At 45.1% G+C, this 17,779-nt stretch overlaps 13 protein-coding genes across 13 annotated transcripts; all 13 read left to right on the plus strand.

Moving 5' to 3' along the window:
• Window positions 1–212: 212 nt before the first annotated feature.
• Window positions 213–892, plus strand: LOC137926243 (histone H2B). The gene has a single exon (XM_068769828.1). It carries the CDS (start codon window positions 271–273, stop codon window positions 643–645), a length of 375 nt encoding a protein of 124 aa, XP_068625929.1. The 5' UTR covers window positions 213–270; the 3' UTR covers window positions 646–892.
• A 451-nt stretch (window positions 893–1,343) lies between these two features.
• On the plus strand, window positions 1,344–2,418 carry LOC137926245 (histone H3). The gene has a single exon (XM_068769830.1). The coding sequence runs from the start codon at window positions 1,493–1,495 to the stop codon at window positions 1,901–1,903; it is 411 nt and encodes a 136-aa protein (XP_068625931.1). The 5' UTR covers window positions 1,344–1,492; the 3' UTR covers window positions 1,904–2,418.
• Window positions 2,419–2,496: 78 nt separating this feature from the next.
• Window positions 2,497–2,999, plus strand: LOC137926246 (histone H4). The gene has a single exon (XM_068769831.1). It carries the CDS (start codon window positions 2,583–2,585, stop codon window positions 2,892–2,894), a length of 312 nt encoding a protein of 103 aa, XP_068625932.1. The 5' UTR covers window positions 2,497–2,582; the 3' UTR covers window positions 2,895–2,999.
• A 1,180-nt stretch (window positions 3,000–4,179) lies between these two features.
• Window positions 4,180–5,745, plus strand: LOC137926224 (histone H1-like). The gene has a single exon (XM_068769805.1). It carries the CDS (start codon window positions 4,529–4,531, stop codon window positions 5,312–5,314), a length of 786 nt encoding a protein of 261 aa, XP_068625906.1. The 5' UTR covers window positions 4,180–4,528; the 3' UTR covers window positions 5,315–5,745.
• A 470-nt stretch (window positions 5,746–6,215) lies between these two features.
• Window positions 6,216–6,832, plus strand: LOC137926226 (histone H2A). The gene has a single exon (XM_068769807.1). The coding sequence runs from the start codon at window positions 6,304–6,306 to the stop codon at window positions 6,676–6,678; it is 375 nt and encodes a 124-aa protein (XP_068625908.1). The 5' UTR covers window positions 6,216–6,303; the 3' UTR covers window positions 6,679–6,832.
• A 601-nt stretch (window positions 6,833–7,433) lies between these two features.
• Window positions 7,434–8,113, plus strand: LOC137926225 (histone H2B). Its single transcript, XM_068769806.1, has one exon. The coding sequence runs from the start codon at window positions 7,492–7,494 to the stop codon at window positions 7,864–7,866; it is 375 nt and encodes a 124-aa protein (XP_068625907.1). The 5' UTR covers window positions 7,434–7,491; the 3' UTR covers window positions 7,867–8,113.
• Window positions 8,114–8,564: 451 nt separating this feature from the next.
• On the plus strand, window positions 8,565–9,639 carry LOC137926227 (histone H3). The gene has a single exon (XM_068769809.1). It carries the CDS (start codon window positions 8,714–8,716, stop codon window positions 9,122–9,124), a length of 411 nt encoding a protein of 136 aa, XP_068625910.1. The 5' UTR covers window positions 8,565–8,713; the 3' UTR covers window positions 9,125–9,639.
• Window positions 9,640–9,717: 78 nt separating this feature from the next.
• Window positions 9,718–10,220, plus strand: LOC137926228 (histone H4). The gene has a single exon (XM_068769810.1). It carries the CDS (start codon window positions 9,804–9,806, stop codon window positions 10,113–10,115), a length of 312 nt encoding a protein of 103 aa, XP_068625911.1. The 5' UTR covers window positions 9,718–9,803; the 3' UTR covers window positions 10,116–10,220.
• A 1,180-nt stretch (window positions 10,221–11,400) lies between these two features.
• On the plus strand, window positions 11,401–12,966 carry LOC137926235 (histone H1-like). The gene has a single exon (XM_068769818.1). The coding sequence runs from the start codon at window positions 11,750–11,752 to the stop codon at window positions 12,533–12,535; it is 786 nt and encodes a 261-aa protein (XP_068625919.1). The 5' UTR covers window positions 11,401–11,749; the 3' UTR covers window positions 12,536–12,966.
• A 470-nt stretch (window positions 12,967–13,436) lies between these two features.
• Window positions 13,437–14,053, plus strand: LOC137926237 (histone H2A). Its single transcript, XM_068769821.1, has one exon. The coding sequence runs from the start codon at window positions 13,525–13,527 to the stop codon at window positions 13,897–13,899; it is 375 nt and encodes a 124-aa protein (XP_068625922.1). The 5' UTR covers window positions 13,437–13,524; the 3' UTR covers window positions 13,900–14,053.
• A 601-nt stretch (window positions 14,054–14,654) lies between these two features.
• LOC137926236 (histone H2B) lies at window positions 14,655–15,334 on the plus strand. The gene has a single exon (XM_068769819.1). The coding sequence runs from the start codon at window positions 14,713–14,715 to the stop codon at window positions 15,085–15,087; it is 375 nt and encodes a 124-aa protein (XP_068625920.1). The 5' UTR covers window positions 14,655–14,712; the 3' UTR covers window positions 15,088–15,334.
• A 451-nt stretch (window positions 15,335–15,785) lies between these two features.
• Window positions 15,786–16,860, plus strand: LOC137926238 (histone H3). The gene has a single exon (XM_068769822.1). It carries the CDS (start codon window positions 15,935–15,937, stop codon window positions 16,343–16,345), a length of 411 nt encoding a protein of 136 aa, XP_068625923.1. The 5' UTR covers window positions 15,786–15,934; the 3' UTR covers window positions 16,346–16,860.
• Window positions 16,861–16,938: 78 nt separating this feature from the next.
• Window positions 16,939–17,441, plus strand: LOC137926239 (histone H4). The gene has a single exon (XM_068769823.1). The coding sequence runs from the start codon at window positions 17,025–17,027 to the stop codon at window positions 17,334–17,336; it is 312 nt and encodes a 103-aa protein (XP_068625924.1). The 5' UTR covers window positions 16,939–17,024; the 3' UTR covers window positions 17,337–17,441.
• Window positions 17,442–17,779: the final 338 nt, after the last annotated feature.

Genomic DNA, 17,779 nt, shown 5'->3' on the forward strand with positions numbered 1-17,779 from the left:
TGCTAATACATGAACAAACATACACAACACAAAAACTACATACTTACTCTAGGAACACATCTAACCAACAAGCAAGCCAATCCCCTCCCCCACCCCGCCTTCCGCCCCTCCATTGTTTATAACTCGAGCATACGCGTTTCGCTCTTTAAGACCCTCGCTAGTTCACGTACCGAACAGTTGACCAAGAAAAAAATTCTGACGGTTTTTGTTCCAAACAGTTACATACTACCGACTACTACTGTACTATACTACGCTAGTGTTGTTGCAAACATGCCTCCCAAGACGAGCGGTAAGGCAGCCAAGAAATCTGGCAAGGCCCAGAAGAATATTTCAAAGTCTGATAAAAAGAAGAAGAAGCATAAGAGGAAGGAGAGTTACGCTATCTACATCTACAAGGTGCTCAAGCAGGTTCATCCCGACACCGGAATCTCAAGCAAGGCGATGTCAATTATGAACTCTTTCGTGAACGACATCTTCGAACGCATCGCCGCCGAAGCTTCCCGTCTCGCGCACTACAACAAACGTTCGACTATCACCTCGAGGGAGGTCCAGACCTCCGTCAGATTGTTGCTTCCCGGCGAGTTGGCGAAGCACGCGGTCAGTGAAGGCACTAAAGCCGTCACGAAGTACACTAGCTCCAAGTGAAGAGGCGGAGGAAGTGGTTGTGACGGGGGCTACGTGCGATCGTGATTGCGGTTCTAATTTTCTCGTATCTCTCTCTGTCTTTCGATAAAGAAGGGGATAACCGACCAACCAACCAACCAACCTACCACCTACCTACCCACCAATCGCAACACCGCCGCCACACCGAACGCCGTAGCTTGCTGCGTGACATATATCCGTGAGATATAAATGTTTATTAATTTCAAAGGCCCTTTTCAGGGCCATAAAACGATTCTATTATCAATACTGATACAATGTTTCTATAATAAGAGTACTCTGACAGAATGAATATATATATAATATGGTTTCGAAAATCGGTGGGCAATGCTTATACCTGAACACGATTATAATTAAATAAAATAAATTACAAGGTTCGACAATTCATTCTTTCTATATATATGTATATATATATATATATATATAAAAATAACTATTTAACTCGCAGATCGTGCTATTATCGTGATCGTATTTATGTATATTACAATAGCATATACTTTAAATAATTAGTAGATGTGTGATTTTGATGAACGGGAAGGAGTTAGTTACGTTCTATCCCTGTATGTTTTATTATTAAAAGATTTTGTTTGCTTATTACGAAATTAAATCGTCATAGTAAATATACGACCGTCAGTAAGCTGTTGTTGGTGGTGAGGGAGGGGGAAGGGAGGGCGGGGGGGAGCGAACCAAAACCCAGTATAAAAGGCGGTCACCGTCGGTTCAGTAAAGCATTTGGGCTTCGGAACTCGTATCGATCGGTGTTGACGACGTCACAAACGTAGTGCATTTTTATTTTACCGAATAACGAAGTAAAGAATATAAAGCAGTGGTGATGGCGCGTACCAAGCAGACCGCTCGCAAGTCCACCGGCGGTAAGGCACCGCGGAAACAGTTAGCCACGAAGGCGGCGCGTAAGAGCGCTCCGGCCACCGGCGGCGTTAAGAAACCTCATCGCTATAGGCCCGGAACTGTCGCCCTTCGTGAGATCCGTCGTTACCAGAAGAGCACGGAACTCCTCATTCGCAAATTGCCATTTCAACGTCTAGTGCGTGAAATCGCCCAGGACTTCAAGACCGATCTGCGCTTCCAGAGTTCCGCAGTTATGGCGCTCCAGGAGGCGAGCGAAGCCTACCTGGTCGGTCTCTTCGAAGACACTAATCTTTGCGCGATTCACGCGAAGAGAGTCACCATTATGCCGAAAGACATACAGCTGGCTCGTAGAATTCGCGGTGAACGCGCATAAGAAGTAGTGTGTGTCGAACGTCTTAATGATAACCATGTTTATTATTAAGACATAAAAATTCAATAAAAAGGCCCTTTTAAGGGCCGCACATATTTCCGAATAATAATAATGACCCACGTTTCTATCGAATAATTGAGAACGTTAAAAACAAACTAACGAACCAACTAATAACCATACCATTCATTAACTAGATCACTACACCTACCAGCAGCACCTACACCATTACTACTATTATAGTAACACGCACCCAATAACAATGATGATGGGTTAATCATCAACAAAACGATCGATTGGCGTATTATTAATGTAAATGTCTATTAGAGCGACCGCAAGAGTGCATGGGTGGGGTGGTACGTTCGTTGAATAAGAAAATAATGGACTTTTGGACAATTTTAACCTCTGTAATGAACACTTATTTTCATAATTCTCGTATTATTTATTATTACACAGAATATATGTATATTATATTAAATCGACCGAAATTGATTGAATATACTTCTGTTCCGATGGCAAAGCAGCGCGCAACGCTAAGCCCCCTTTCCCCTCTCCCCGCAATCCCCACCACTTCCAACCGGTATAAATAGTATAAAGGGACCGTCGTTTTAAGCGGCGGCATCAGATCATATATCTACACGAAGACGTTCGCACGTTGCGCGAAGAAGAATTTTGACACGACACAATGACCGGCCGTGGCAAGGGAGGAAAAGGTCTGGGAAAGGGTGGTGCGAAGCGGCACAGGAAGGTTCTCCGTGATAACATCCAAGGTATCACGAAGCCCGCGATCCGTCGTCTCGCTCGCAGGGGTGGAGTGAAACGTATCTCCGGTCTAATTTACGAAGAGACCCGAGGGGTGCTGAAGGTGTTCCTCGAGAACGTGATCCGCGACGCCGTTACCTACACCGAACACGCGAAGAGGAAGACCGTCACCGCCATGGACGTCGTGTACGCACTTAAACGTCAGGGCCGTACCCTATACGGTTTCGGCGGTTAGATACCACCACAACCACCATCGCCATCAGCAATGTTATTATTATTAATATCATCATCATAAGCGACCACCGCGTCGTTTATTTAAAAGGCCCTTTTCAGGGCCGTATATCAATCAAAATCACTCATATATGAAGCACTCAGCCGAGTGAGAGAGAAAAAAAAGTTTCTTGACGATAGATGAACGGTCATAACATTCTTATTTACTAAGACTGCACACATACACACACACCACCACCGCCACTATCATCATCATCATCACGAGCTCGTAAAGACAGACGCGTATGTTGTTTACGGTGGTTCGTTGGTTGGCCGATATCCGATACAATAAATTAGTTATTACCTTCCGCTGGCTTCATCTGAGACACACACCCAGTGGAGTTTTTCACTTACAGTTTACAATAGTATATAAAGTAAAAATAAATTTACAACATCCGTTACTTTCGTTGAAAATCGCGTGAGTCTATTATGATGATATTAGACTAGATTATTTCTTCATATCGTCGGTCGGTCGGTTCTGCCCTTTTCGTATCTGTCGAATGCTTAGTTAGTTAATCAATCGGTTAGGTACACTACTGACGACGATCGATGCGATAAATAGGTGAGGACGACGTATATCACACATCGTACACGGACACCGCTATGAAGGTGTCGTGTTCGTATGTATGTATGTAGTATGGTTTTAAATACGGGTATAAAGTATAATAACCTAATATATAATAGATATACGTAGATACTAAAATCTAATATGAATAAGATAAAGTTAGGGAAAATGCGAGGATATTTCGCTCGCTTAAGACGAGCCGCGTGCGGCGCTTGGCTCGATTCCGCGCGGAAGGTGGACGGGGACGCAGTGTTTACGCGCGGGTGTATTCTAACGTTTCGCAATTGCAGGGCGGTCGTTCTCTATAAAGATACTTACGAGAGTACGATTATTGTTATATTTTTCGGTTCATAAATAATTTTCAAAGGTCGCACCGGCAGCTCGGCGGCTTCGGTCCGCGAGAGTCGAGAGAGGTTCGTGTTTTACGACCTTCGAAGTTTAATCGGTCGTTGTGCATAGAATAATGCATTACCGGGGTGACCTTCGATTCCTGTCCGTCCTCTGGATACTGACTCTCGATGGACCGCGCGAAACTTTATCGAGAGTTCGATTACGTGGAGATAATACAATTTTAAACGCGACTCTCCGCACGCTCCGAATACACCGAACAAAATAAACCCCGTTCACCGGTCGCCCGCGCGCTCGATTCGCATTAGAGTTAGTTTACCGAGTGAACGATCTCAAATATTTACCACGCGGACATCGTTAAGGAATACGCGTGCGAGGGAAGTGTTGAAAATTTAATTTAATTCGGAACGATCTAGTGAAAAGTTATAACCGATCGTACGAGAAAACGTCTCTCGGCACCGCGGCTCTCCTTAAGGTAATGATGCGGAGCATTTCTTGGTGGCGCCATCTCGACCTAATATAATACAACTACTTACGGCTGTACTCTAATACCACTCGCCTAGTGTTATATCGAGTTTGATACGTAATATATTTACAAAGTTGTATAAAAGAACTTGAGTTTTTTTTTTATATATAAAATATTCTCTAACACGACCGTACGCATTCACAAGAATTGATTGTGCAAGATGGCCGACACAGCTGTAGCATCCGACGCACCGGCACCTGCAACTCCTGCGAAGAAACCGAAGGCGAAGCCCACTCATCCGAGAACTTCCGAAATGGTCACCAGCGCGATCAAGGAACTGAAGGAGCGAAGCGGATCCTCCCTGCAGGCGATAAAGAAGTACATCGCGGCACAATACGAAGTCGATGCCGAAAAACTAGCACCGTTCATCAGGAAGTATCTGAAGAGCGCCGTAGAGTCCGGTGCTCTGATTCAGACGAAAGGCAAAGGAGCGTCCGGCTCGTTCAAATTGGAATCCAAATCCGCGTCCGCCTCGAAGAAACCCGCGACGGGCAAGAGTGCTCGCGGCGGCGGTGCTGTCTCCGAGGACGCCGGCGGTAAGAGAGGAGGAGGAGGCGATTCTTCTGCCGGATCGGCAGCAGCGAAAGCTAAGAAGAAGAGAGGCGCAGCTCCCGCTGCCGCCGCTAAAGGAGGAAAGAAGGCCGCCGCAGCAGCGTCTCCTTCCAAGGCGAAGCAATCCGCCGCAGCCGCCGCCGCCTCAACCGCCGAGGAGAAGAAAGCGGCCGCTGCAGCTAAAAAGAAACCCGCGGCCGCGAGGAAGTCTGCCGCCGCCGGTTCGCAGGGCGGAGCCGCTTCGAAGGCAAAGAACGCCGCCGCACCTAAAGCTAAGAAGAGCGCTAAACCGCCAACAAAGAAGCCCAAAGCACCAAAACCGAAGAAAGCCGCAGCACCGAAATCCAAAACGACCGCTGCGGCCTCCAAGAAGGCATCCGCCGCTAAGAAGTAAAGAGAGGAGGACATAGACACGCGATAAGTCCGAAACCGCCCGAGCCGCCGCCGCCGCCGCCGCCGCCACCTAGTTGCCATCGCTTCGTCGTCATTACATATCATTCCTATGCGCGCGCAATGCAGTGTTGGTGGTGGTGGTGATGATGATACGGCACGCGGTTCGTTCGCGAATATGCGAGCGCGCCAGCGTACCAGTGGAGGACGGTCGGCGGAAGGATCTTTCGCGGGGAGCAGAGGATGAAAAGCTTAAGCGTTACTCGCGTGAGGCATAGCGCGCGCGTTAACGGTGATTACACAACGCAAGCACAAAAGACAAAGTGTGTGTGTGTCTCCGTTCGCCGCGTATGACATGCATGCGTCCGCTCTAGCGACCGCATCCCTAAAAAGCCCTTTTCAGGGCTAACAAATATGTCGATGTTCGATTAAAAGAGAGAGATACGTTTCTTTATCGATAGTGAACGTCAAAGTCTAACTTAAACTATAGGATGATGATATATATACCATTGTATATATATCATCTTCAAGTAGTAATTAATGATAATGTGTATTTATAAAAAAAAAAAAAAAAAATACACAAACATCAACAACTAAACGCCGTAACCTAAATAACGTGGACCTTATGGTTTCAAGACAAACCCTATAACTGATTGGCATACAACATTACGTTATTATTGTTTCATATTTAAATGAACAAAATAGGTTTACATCTTCGGTGAGTGCGGTAACTGATGCACCCCGAATGAAAAGATAAAGAGTCAAACGGAACCTCGCTTACTACAACAAAAACGCGCACACCTTTGTGACTGACGTTCGCTCGTTGTCTACCCCACTAACTGACGTACCGTACGAACCGTATAACATCGAATGACCGAAATTCAATTTTTTAGTGATCACTTCTGATCTTTGTTATTTTATATATATATACATATATATAACTAACGCGACGTGTTATATTAATTTATTAACACAACCACTACTACATACAAGATGTCAGGACGCGGAAAAGGAGGCAAAGTAAAGGGGAAGGCGAAGTCACGTTCCAACCGTGCAGGACTTCAATTCCCGGTCGGGCGTATACATAGGTTGCTGCGTAAGGGTAACTACGCGGAGAGAGTCGGTGCGGGCGCTCCGGTTTACCTCGCGGCCGTCATGGAGTATCTAGCCGCTGAAGTTCTCGAGTTGGCCGGTAACGCGGCCCGCGACAACAAGAAGACCAGAATAATTCCGAGGCATCTTCAGCTGGCCATCAGAAACGACGAGGAGTTGAACAAACTTCTATCCGGAGTGACCATCGCGCAGGGCGGTGTACTGCCTAATATTCAGGCCGTTCTTCTGCCCAAGAAGACAGAGAAGAAGGCTTAAATTTTCTTCTTCATCATCATCATCATCATGATCGTCGTGGTCGTCATCATCCCAATAGACATACACATATCGATTCTCCGTCATCGCACACGACGGACATGATGTGTGGAGAGAGATTAATTAACAATTAAAAGGCCCTTTTCAGGGCCGCAAATATTTTCTATACGTATTCAAATGTGTGTAATACAGTCTCTATTTTATATAAGAGAACGTCAACTGTTTGCCCGTACGAGTCTTCTCGCCTGCCGAATACCGGTGTGTATATATATATATATATATGTATATATATATATATATATATAATTTAAAAAAAAATTGTATGAATGGAGTAATACAAACTTCACACGGTGTATAGTATATAGTAGTACTACTTAAAAGCAATAAACCATCAATATATTTCACTTTGAAAACTGGAACATTTATGTATGTATACATATATATACATATATATGTATATATAAATCGATGAACAATGAAATAAAACCTGTGACCGCCGGCGGGATCTTTATCGGGAAGTATAAAAGAATTTCTATGCGGTACAGATGCTAATACATGAACAAACATACACAACACAAAAACTACATACTTACTCTAGGAACACATCTAACCAACAAGCAAGCCAATCCCCTCCCCCACCCCGCCTTCCGCCCCTCCATTGTTTATAACTCGAGCATACGCGTTTCGCTCTTTAAGACCCTCGCTAGTTCACGTACCGAACAGTTGACCAAGAAAAAAATTCTGACGGTTTTTGTTCCAAACAGTTACATACTACCGACTACTACTGTACTATACTACGCTAGTGTTGTTGCAAACATGCCTCCCAAGACGAGCGGTAAGGCAGCCAAGAAATCTGGCAAGGCCCAGAAGAATATTTCAAAGTCTGATAAAAAGAAGAAGAAGCATAAGAGGAAGGAGAGTTACGCTATCTACATCTACAAGGTGCTCAAGCAGGTTCATCCCGACACCGGAATCTCAAGCAAGGCGATGTCAATTATGAACTCTTTCGTGAACGACATCTTCGAACGCATCGCCGCCGAAGCTTCCCGTCTCGCGCACTACAACAAACGTTCGACTATCACCTCGAGGGAGGTCCAGACCTCCGTCAGATTGTTGCTTCCCGGCGAGTTGGCGAAGCACGCGGTCAGTGAAGGCACTAAAGCCGTCACGAAGTACACTAGCTCCAAGTGAAGAGGCGGAGGAAGTGGTTGTGACGGGGGCTACGTGCGATCGTGATTGCGGTTCTAATTTTCTCGTATCTCTCTCTGTCTTTCGATAAAGAAGGGGATAACCGACCAACCAACCAACCAACCTACCACCTACCTACCCACCAATCGCAACACCGCCGCCACACCGAACGCCGTAGCTTGCTGCGTGACATATATCCGTGAGATATAAATGTTTATTAATTTCAAAGGCCCTTTTCAGGGCCATAAAACGATTCTATTATCAATACTGATACAATGTTTCTATAATAAGAGTACTCTGACAGAATGAATATATATATAATATGGTTTCGAAAATCGGTGGGCAATGCTTATACCTGAACACGATTATAATTAAATAAAATAAATTACAAGGTTCGACAATTCATTCTTTCTATATATATGTATATATATATATATATATATAAAAATAACTATTTAACTCGCAGATCGTGCTATTATCGTGATCGTATTTATGTATATTACAATAGCATATACTTTAAATAATTAGTAGATGTGTGATTTTGATGAACGGGAAGGAGTTAGTTACGTTCTATCCCTGTATGTTTTATTATTAAAAGATTTTGTTTGCTTATTACGAAATTAAATCGTCATAGTAAATATACGACCGTCAGTAAGCTGTTGTTGGTGGTGAGGGAGGGGGAAGGGAGGGCGGGGGGGAGCGAACCAAAACCCAGTATAAAAGGCGGTCACCGTCGGTTCAGTAAAGCATTTGGGCTTCGGAACTCGTATCGATCGGTGTTGACGACGTCACAAACGTAGTGCATTTTTATTTTACCGAATAACGAAGTAAAGAATATAAAGCAGTGGTGATGGCGCGTACCAAGCAGACCGCTCGCAAGTCCACCGGCGGTAAGGCACCGCGGAAACAGTTAGCCACGAAGGCGGCGCGTAAGAGCGCTCCGGCCACCGGCGGCGTTAAGAAACCTCATCGCTATAGGCCCGGAACTGTCGCCCTTCGTGAGATCCGTCGTTACCAGAAGAGCACGGAACTCCTCATTCGCAAATTGCCATTTCAACGTCTAGTGCGTGAAATCGCCCAGGACTTCAAGACCGATCTGCGCTTCCAGAGTTCCGCAGTTATGGCGCTCCAGGAGGCGAGCGAAGCCTACCTGGTCGGTCTCTTCGAAGACACTAATCTTTGCGCGATTCACGCGAAGAGAGTCACCATTATGCCGAAAGACATACAGCTGGCTCGTAGAATTCGCGGTGAACGCGCATAAGAAGTAGTGTGTGTCGAACGTCTTAATGATAACCATGTTTATTATTAAGACATAAAAATTCAATAAAAAGGCCCTTTTAAGGGCCGCACATATTTCCGAATAATAATAATGACCCACGTTTCTATCGAATAATTGAGAACGTTAAAAACAAACTAACGAACCAACTAATAACCATACCATTCATTAACTAGATCACTACACCTACCAGCAGCACCTACACCATTACTACTATTATAGTAACACGCACCCAATAACAATGATGATGGGTTAATCATCAACAAAACGATCGATTGGCGTATTATTAATGTAAATGTCTATTAGAGCGACCGCAAGAGTGCATGGGTGGGGTGGTACGTTCGTTGAATAAGAAAATAATGGACTTTTGGACAATTTTAACCTCTGTAATGAACACTTATTTTCATAATTCTCGTATTATTTATTATTACACAGAATATATGTATATTATATTAAATCGACCGAAATTGATTGAATATACTTCTGTTCCGATGGCAAAGCAGCGCGCAACGCTAAGCCCCCTTTCCCCTCTCCCCGCAATCCCCACCACTTCCAACCGGTATAAATAGTATAAAGGGACCGTCGTTTTAAGCGGCGGCATCAGATCATATATCTACACGAAGACGTTCGCACGTTGCGCGAAGAAGAATTTTGACACGACACAATGACCGGCCGTGGCAAGGGAGGAAAAGGTCTGGGAAAGGGTGGTGCGAAGCGGCACAGGAAGGTTCTCCGTGATAACATCCAAGGTATCACGAAGCCCGCGATCCGTCGTCTCGCTCGCAGGGGTGGAGTGAAACGTATCTCCGGTCTAATTTACGAAGAGACCCGAGGGGTGCTGAAGGTGTTCCTCGAGAACGTGATCCGCGACGCCGTTACCTACACCGAACACGCGAAGAGGAAGACCGTCACCGCCATGGACGTCGTGTACGCACTTAAACGTCAGGGCCGTACCCTATACGGTTTCGGCGGTTAGATACCACCACAACCACCATCGCCATCAGCAATGTTATTATTATTAATATCATCATCATAAGCGACCACCGCGTCGTTTATTTAAAAGGCCCTTTTCAGGGCCGTATATCAATCAAAATCACTCATATATGAAGCACTCAGCCGAGTGAGAGAGAAAAAAAAGTTTCTTGACGATAGATGAACGGTCATAACATTCTTATTTACTAAGACTGCACACATACACACACACCACCACCGCCACTATCATCATCATCATCACGAGCTCGTAAAGACAGACGCGTATGTTGTTTACGGTGGTTCGTTGGTTGGCCGATATCCGATACAATAAATTAGTTATTACCTTCCGCTGGCTTCATCTGAGACACACACCCAGTGGAGTTTTTCACTTACAGTTTACAATAGTATATAAAGTAAAAATAAATTTACAACATCCGTTACTTTCGTTGAAAATCGCGTGAGTCTATTATGATGATATTAGACTAGATTATTTCTTCATATCGTCGGTCGGTCGGTTCTGCCCTTTTCGTATCTGTCGAATGCTTAGTTAGTTAATCAATCGGTTAGGTACACTACTGACGACGATCGATGCGATAAATAGGTGAGGACGACGTATATCACACATCGTACACGGACACCGCTATGAAGGTGTCGTGTTCGTATGTATGTATGTAGTATGGTTTTAAATACGGGTATAAAGTATAATAACCTAATATATAATAGATATACGTAGATACTAAAATCTAATATGAATAAGATAAAGTTAGGGAAAATGCGAGGATATTTCGCTCGCTTAAGACGAGCCGCGTGCGGCGCTTGGCTCGATTCCGCGCGGAAGGTGGACGGGGACGCAGTGTTTACGCGCGGGTGTATTCTAACGTTTCGCAATTGCAGGGCGGTCGTTCTCTATAAAGATACTTACGAGAGTACGATTATTGTTATATTTTTCGGTTCATAAATAATTTTCAAAGGTCGCACCGGCAGCTCGGCGGCTTCGGTCCGCGAGAGTCGAGAGAGGTTCGTGTTTTACGACCTTCGAAGTTTAATCGGTCGTTGTGCATAGAATAATGCATTACCGGGGTGACCTTCGATTCCTGTCCGTCCTCTGGATACTGACTCTCGATGGACCGCGCGAAACTTTATCGAGAGTTCGATTACGTGGAGATAATACAATTTTAAACGCGACTCTCCGCACGCTCCGAATACACCGAACAAAATAAACCCCGTTCACCGGTCGCCCGCGCGCTCGATTCGCATTAGAGTTAGTTTACCGAGTGAACGATCTCAAATATTTACCACGCGGACATCGTTAAGGAATACGCGTGCGAGGGAAGTGTTGAAAATTTAATTTAATTCGGAACGATCTAGTGAAAAGTTATAACCGATCGTACGAGAAAACGTCTCTCGGCACCGCGGCTCTCCTTAAGGTAATGATGCGGAGCATTTCTTGGTGGCGCCATCTCGACCTAATATAATACAACTACTTACGGCTGTACTCTAATACCACTCGCCTAGTGTTATATCGAGTTTGATACGTAATATATTTACAAAGTTGTATAAAAGAACTTGAGTTTTTTTTTTATATATAAAATATTCTCTAACACGACCGTACGCATTCACAAGAATTGATTGTGCAAGATGGCCGACACAGCTGTAGCATCCGACGCACCGGCACCTGCAACTCCTGCGAAGAAACCGAAGGCGAAGCCCACTCATCCGAGAACTTCCGAAATGGTCACCAGCGCGATCAAGGAACTGAAGGAGCGAAGCGGATCCTCCCTGCAGGCGATAAAGAAGTACATCGCGGCACAATACGAAGTCGATGCCGAAAAACTAGCACCGTTCATCAGGAAGTATCTGAAGAGCGCCGTAGAGTCCGGTGCTCTGATTCAGACGAAAGGCAAAGGAGCGTCCGGCTCGTTCAAATTGGAATCCAAATCCGCGTCCGCCTCGAAGAAACCCGCGACGGGCAAGAGTGCTCGCGGCGGCGGTGCTGTCTCCGAGGACGCCGGCGGTAAGAGAGGAGGAGGAGGCGATTCTTCTGCCGGATCGGCAGCAGCGAAAGCTAAGAAGAAGAGAGGCGCAGCTCCCGCTGCCGCCGCTAAAGGAGGAAAGAAGGCCGCCGCAGCAGCGTCTCCTTCCAAGGCGAAGCAATCCGCCGCAGCCGCCGCCGCCTCAACCGCCGAGGAGAAGAAAGCGGCCGCTGCAGCTAAAAAGAAACCCGCGGCCGCGAGGAAGTCTGCCGCCGCCGGTTCGCAGGGCGGAGCCGCTTCGAAGGCAAAGAACGCCGCCGCACCTAAAGCTAAGAAGAGCGCTAAACCGCCAACAAAGAAGCCCAAAGCACCAAAACCGAAGAAAGCCGCAGCACCGAAATCCAAAACGACCGCTGCGGCCTCCAAGAAGGCATCCGCCGCTAAGAAGTAAAGAGAGGAGGACATAGACACGCGATAAGTCCGAAACCGCCCGAGCCGCCGCCGCCGCCGCCGCCGCCACCTAGTTGCCATCGCTTCGTCGTCATTACATATCATTCCTATGCGCGCGCAATGCAGTGTTGGTGGTGGTGGTGATGATGATACGGCACGCGGTTCGTTCGCGAATATGCGAGCGCGCCAGCGTACCAGTGGAGGACGGTCGGCGGAAGGATCTTTCGCGGGGAGCAGAGGATGAAAAGCTTAAGCGTTACTCGCGTGAGGCATAGCGCGCGCGTTAACGGTGATTACACAACGCAAGCACAAAAGACAAAGTGTGTGTGTGTCTCCGTTCGCCGCGTATGACATGCATGCGTCCGCTCTAGCGACCGCATCCCTAAAAAGCCCTTTTCAGGGCTAACAAATATGTCGATGTTCGATTAAAAGAGAGAGATACGTTTCTTTATCGATAGTGAACGTCAAAGTCTAACTTAAACTATAGGATGATGATATATATACCATTGTATATATATCATCTTCAAGTAGTAATTAATGATAATGTGTATTTATAAAAAAAAAAAAAAAAAATACACAAACATCAACAACTAAACGCCGTAACCTAAATAACGTGGACCTTATGGTTTCAAGACAAACCCTATAACTGATTGGCATACAACATTACGTTATTATTGTTTCATATTTAAATGAACAAAATAGGTTTACATCTTCGGTGAGTGCGGTAACTGATGCACCCCGAATGAAAAGATAAAGAGTCAAACGGAACCTCGCTTACTACAACAAAAACGCGCACACCTTTGTGACTGACGTTCGCTCGTTGTCTACCCCACTAACTGACGTACCGTACGAACCGTATAACATCGAATGACCGAAATTCAATTTTTTAGTGATCACTTCTGATCTTTGTTATTTTATATATATATACATATATATAACTAACGCGACGTGTTATATTAATTTATTAACACAACCACTACTACATACAAGATGTCAGGACGCGGAAAAGGAGGCAAAGTAAAGGGGAAGGCGAAGTCACGTTCCAACCGTGCAGGACTTCAATTCCCGGTCGGGCGTATACATAGGTTGCTGCGTAAGGGTAACTACGCGGAGAGAGTCGGTGCGGGCGCTCCGGTTTACCTCGCGGCCGTCATGGAGTATCTAGCCGCTGAAGTTCTCGAGTTGGCCGGTAACGCGGCCCGCGACAACAAGAAGACCAGAATAATTCCGAGGCATCTTCAGCTGGCCATCAGAAACGACGAGGAGTTGAACAAACTTCTATCCGGAGTGACCATCGCGCAGGGCGGTGTACTGCCTAATATTCAGGCCGTTCTTCTGCCCAAGAAGACAGAGAAGAAGGCTTAAATTTTCTTCTTCATCATCATCATCATCATGATCGTCGTGGTCGTCATCATCCCAATAGACATACACATATCGATTCTCCGTCATCGCACACGACGGACATGATGTGTGGAGAGAGATTAATTAACAATTAAAAGGCCCTTTTCAGGGCCGCAAATATTTTCTATACGTATTCAAATGTGTGTAATACAGTCTCTATTTTATATAAGAGAACGTCAACTGTTTGCCCGTACGAGTCTTCTCGCCTGCCGAATACCGGTGTGTATATATATATATATATATGTATATATATATATATATATATAATTTAAAAAAAAATTGTATGAATGGAGTAATACAAACTTCACACGGTGTATAGTATATAGTAGTACTACTTAAAAGCAATAAACCATCAATATATTTCACTTTGAAAACTGGAACATTTATGTATGTATACATATATATACATATATATGTATATATAAATCGATGAACAATGAAATAAAACCTGTGACCGCCGGCGGGATCTTTATCGGGAAGTATAAAAGAATTTCTATGCGGTACAGATGCTAATACATGAACAAACATACACAACACAAAAACTACATACTTACTCTAGGAACACATCTAACCAACAAGCAAGCCAATCCCCTCCCCCACCCCGCCTTCCGCCCCTCCATTGTTTATAACTCGAGCATACGCGTTTCGCTCTTTAAGACCCTCGCTAGTTCACGTACCGAACAGTTGACCAAGAAAAAAATTCTGACGGTTTTTGTTCCAAACAGTTACATACTACCGACTACTACTGTACTATACTACGCTAGTGTTGTTGCAAACATGCCTCCCAAGACGAGCGGTAAGGCAGCCAAGAAATCTGGCAAGGCCCAGAAGAATATTTCAAAGTCTGATAAAAAGAAGAAGAAGCATAAGAGGAAGGAGAGTTACGCTATCTACATCTACAAGGTGCTCAAGCAGGTTCATCCCGACACCGGAATCTCAAGCAAGGCGATGTCAATTATGAACTCTTTCGTGAACGACATCTTCGAACGCATCGCCGCCGAAGCTTCCCGTCTCGCGCACTACAACAAACGTTCGACTATCACCTCGAGGGAGGTCCAGACCTCCGTCAGATTGTTGCTTCCCGGCGAGTTGGCGAAGCACGCGGTCAGTGAAGGCACTAAAGCCGTCACGAAGTACACTAGCTCCAAGTGAAGAGGCGGAGGAAGTGGTTGTGACGGGGGCTACGTGCGATCGTGATTGCGGTTCTAATTTTCTCGTATCTCTCTCTGTCTTTCGATAAAGAAGGGGATAACCGACCAACCAACCAACCAACCTACCACCTACCTACCCACCAATCGCAACACCGCCGCCACACCGAACGCCGTAGCTTGCTGCGTGACATATATCCGTGAGATATAAATGTTTATTAATTTCAAAGGCCCTTTTCAGGGCCATAAAACGATTCTATTATCAATACTGATACAATGTTTCTATAATAAGAGTACTCTGACAGAATGAATATATATATAATATGGTTTCGAAAATCGGTGGGCAATGCTTATACCTGAACACGATTATAATTAAATAAAATAAATTACAAGGTTCGACAATTCATTCTTTCTATATATATGTATATATATATATATATATATAAAAATAACTATTTAACTCGCAGATCGTGCTATTATCGTGATCGTATTTATGTATATTACAATAGCATATACTTTAAATAATTAGTAGATGTGTGATTTTGATGAACGGGAAGGAGTTAGTTACGTTCTATCCCTGTATGTTTTATTATTAAAAGATTTTGTTTGCTTATTACGAAATTAAATCGTCATAGTAAATATACGACCGTCAGTAAGCTGTTGTTGGTGGTGAGGGAGGGGGAAGGGAGGGCGGGGGGGAGCGAACCAAAACCCAGTATAAAAGGCGGTCACCGTCGGTTCAGTAAAGCATTTGGGCTTCGGAACTCGTATCGATCGGTGTTGACGACGTCACAAACGTAGTGCATTTTTATTTTACCGAATAACGAAGTAAAGAATATAAAGCAGTGGTGATGGCGCGTACCAAGCAGACCGCTCGCAAGTCCACCGGCGGTAAGGCACCGCGGAAACAGTTAGCCACGAAGGCGGCGCGTAAGAGCGCTCCGGCCACCGGCGGCGTTAAGAAACCTCATCGCTATAGGCCCGGAACTGTCGCCCTTCGTGAGATCCGTCGTTACCAGAAGAGCACGGAACTCCTCATTCGCAAATTGCCATTTCAACGTCTAGTGCGTGAAATCGCCCAGGACTTCAAGACCGATCTGCGCTTCCAGAGTTCCGCAGTTATGGCGCTCCAGGAGGCGAGCGAAGCCTACCTGGTCGGTCTCTTCGAAGACACTAATCTTTGCGCGATTCACGCGAAGAGAGTCACCATTATGCCGAAAGACATACAGCTGGCTCGTAGAATTCGCGGTGAACGCGCATAAGAAGTAGTGTGTGTCGAACGTCTTAATGATAACCATGTTTATTATTAAGACATAAAAATTCAATAAAAAGGCCCTTTTAAGGGCCGCACATATTTCCGAATAATAATAATGACCCACGTTTCTATCGAATAATTGAGAACGTTAAAAACAAACTAACGAACCAACTAATAACCATACCATTCATTAACTAGATCACTACACCTACCAGCAGCACCTACACCATTACTACTATTATAGTAACACGCACCCAATAACAATGATGATGGGTTAATCATCAACAAAACGATCGATTGGCGTATTATTAATGTAAATGTCTATTAGAGCGACCGCAAGAGTGCATGGGTGGGGTGGTACGTTCGTTGAATAAGAAAATAATGGACTTTTGGACAATTTTAACCTCTGTAATGAACACTTATTTTCATAATTCTCGTATTATTTATTATTACACAGAATATATGTATATTATATTAAATCGACCGAAATTGATTGAATATACTTCTGTTCCGATGGCAAAGCAGCGCGCAACGCTAAGCCCCCTTTCCCCTCTCCCCGCAATCCCCACCACTTCCAACCGGTATAAATAGTATAAAGGGACCGTCGTTTTAAGCGGCGGCATCAGATCATATATCTACACGAAGACGTTCGCACGTTGCGCGAAGAAGAATTTTGACACGACACAATGACCGGCCGTGGCAAGGGAGGAAAAGGTCTGGGAAAGGGTGGTGCGAAGCGGCACAGGAAGGTTCTCCGTGATAACATCCAAGGTATCACGAAGCCCGCGATCCGTCGTCTCGCTCGCAGGGGTGGAGTGAAACGTATCTCCGGTCTAATTTACGAAGAGACCCGAGGGGTGCTGAAGGTGTTCCTCGAGAACGTGATCCGCGACGCCGTTACCTACACCGAACACGCGAAGAGGAAGACCGTCACCGCCATGGACGTCGTGTACGCACTTAAACGTCAGGGCCGTACCCTATACGGTTTCGGCGGTTAGATACCACCACAACCACCATCGCCATCAGCAATGTTATTATTATTAATATCATCATCATAAGCGACCACCGCGTCGTTTATTTAAAAGGCCCTTTTCAGGGCCGTATATCAATCAAAATCACTCATATATGAAGCACTCAGCCGAGTGAGAGAGAAAAAAAAGTTTCTTGACGATAGATGAACGGTCATAACATTCTTATTTACTAAGACTGCACACATACACACACACCACCACCGCCACTATCATCATCATCATCACGAGCTCGTAAAGACAGACGCGTATGTTGTTTACGGTGGTTCGTTGGTTGGCCGATATCCGATACAATAAATTAGTTATTACCTTCCGCTGGCTTCATCTGAGACACACACCCAGTGGAGTTTTTCACTTACAGTTTACAATAGTATATAAAGTAAAAATAAATTTACAACATCCGTTACTTTCGT

Source organism: Battus philenor, unplaced genomic scaffold, assembly GCF_028537555.1.
Source record: "Battus philenor isolate CCGP_79_NKW_IND1 unplaced genomic scaffold, ilBatPhil1.0.hap1 SCAF_29, whole genome shotgun sequence".
Lineage (NCBI taxonomy): Eukaryota > Metazoa > Arthropoda > Insecta > Lepidoptera > Papilionidae > Battus > Battus philenor.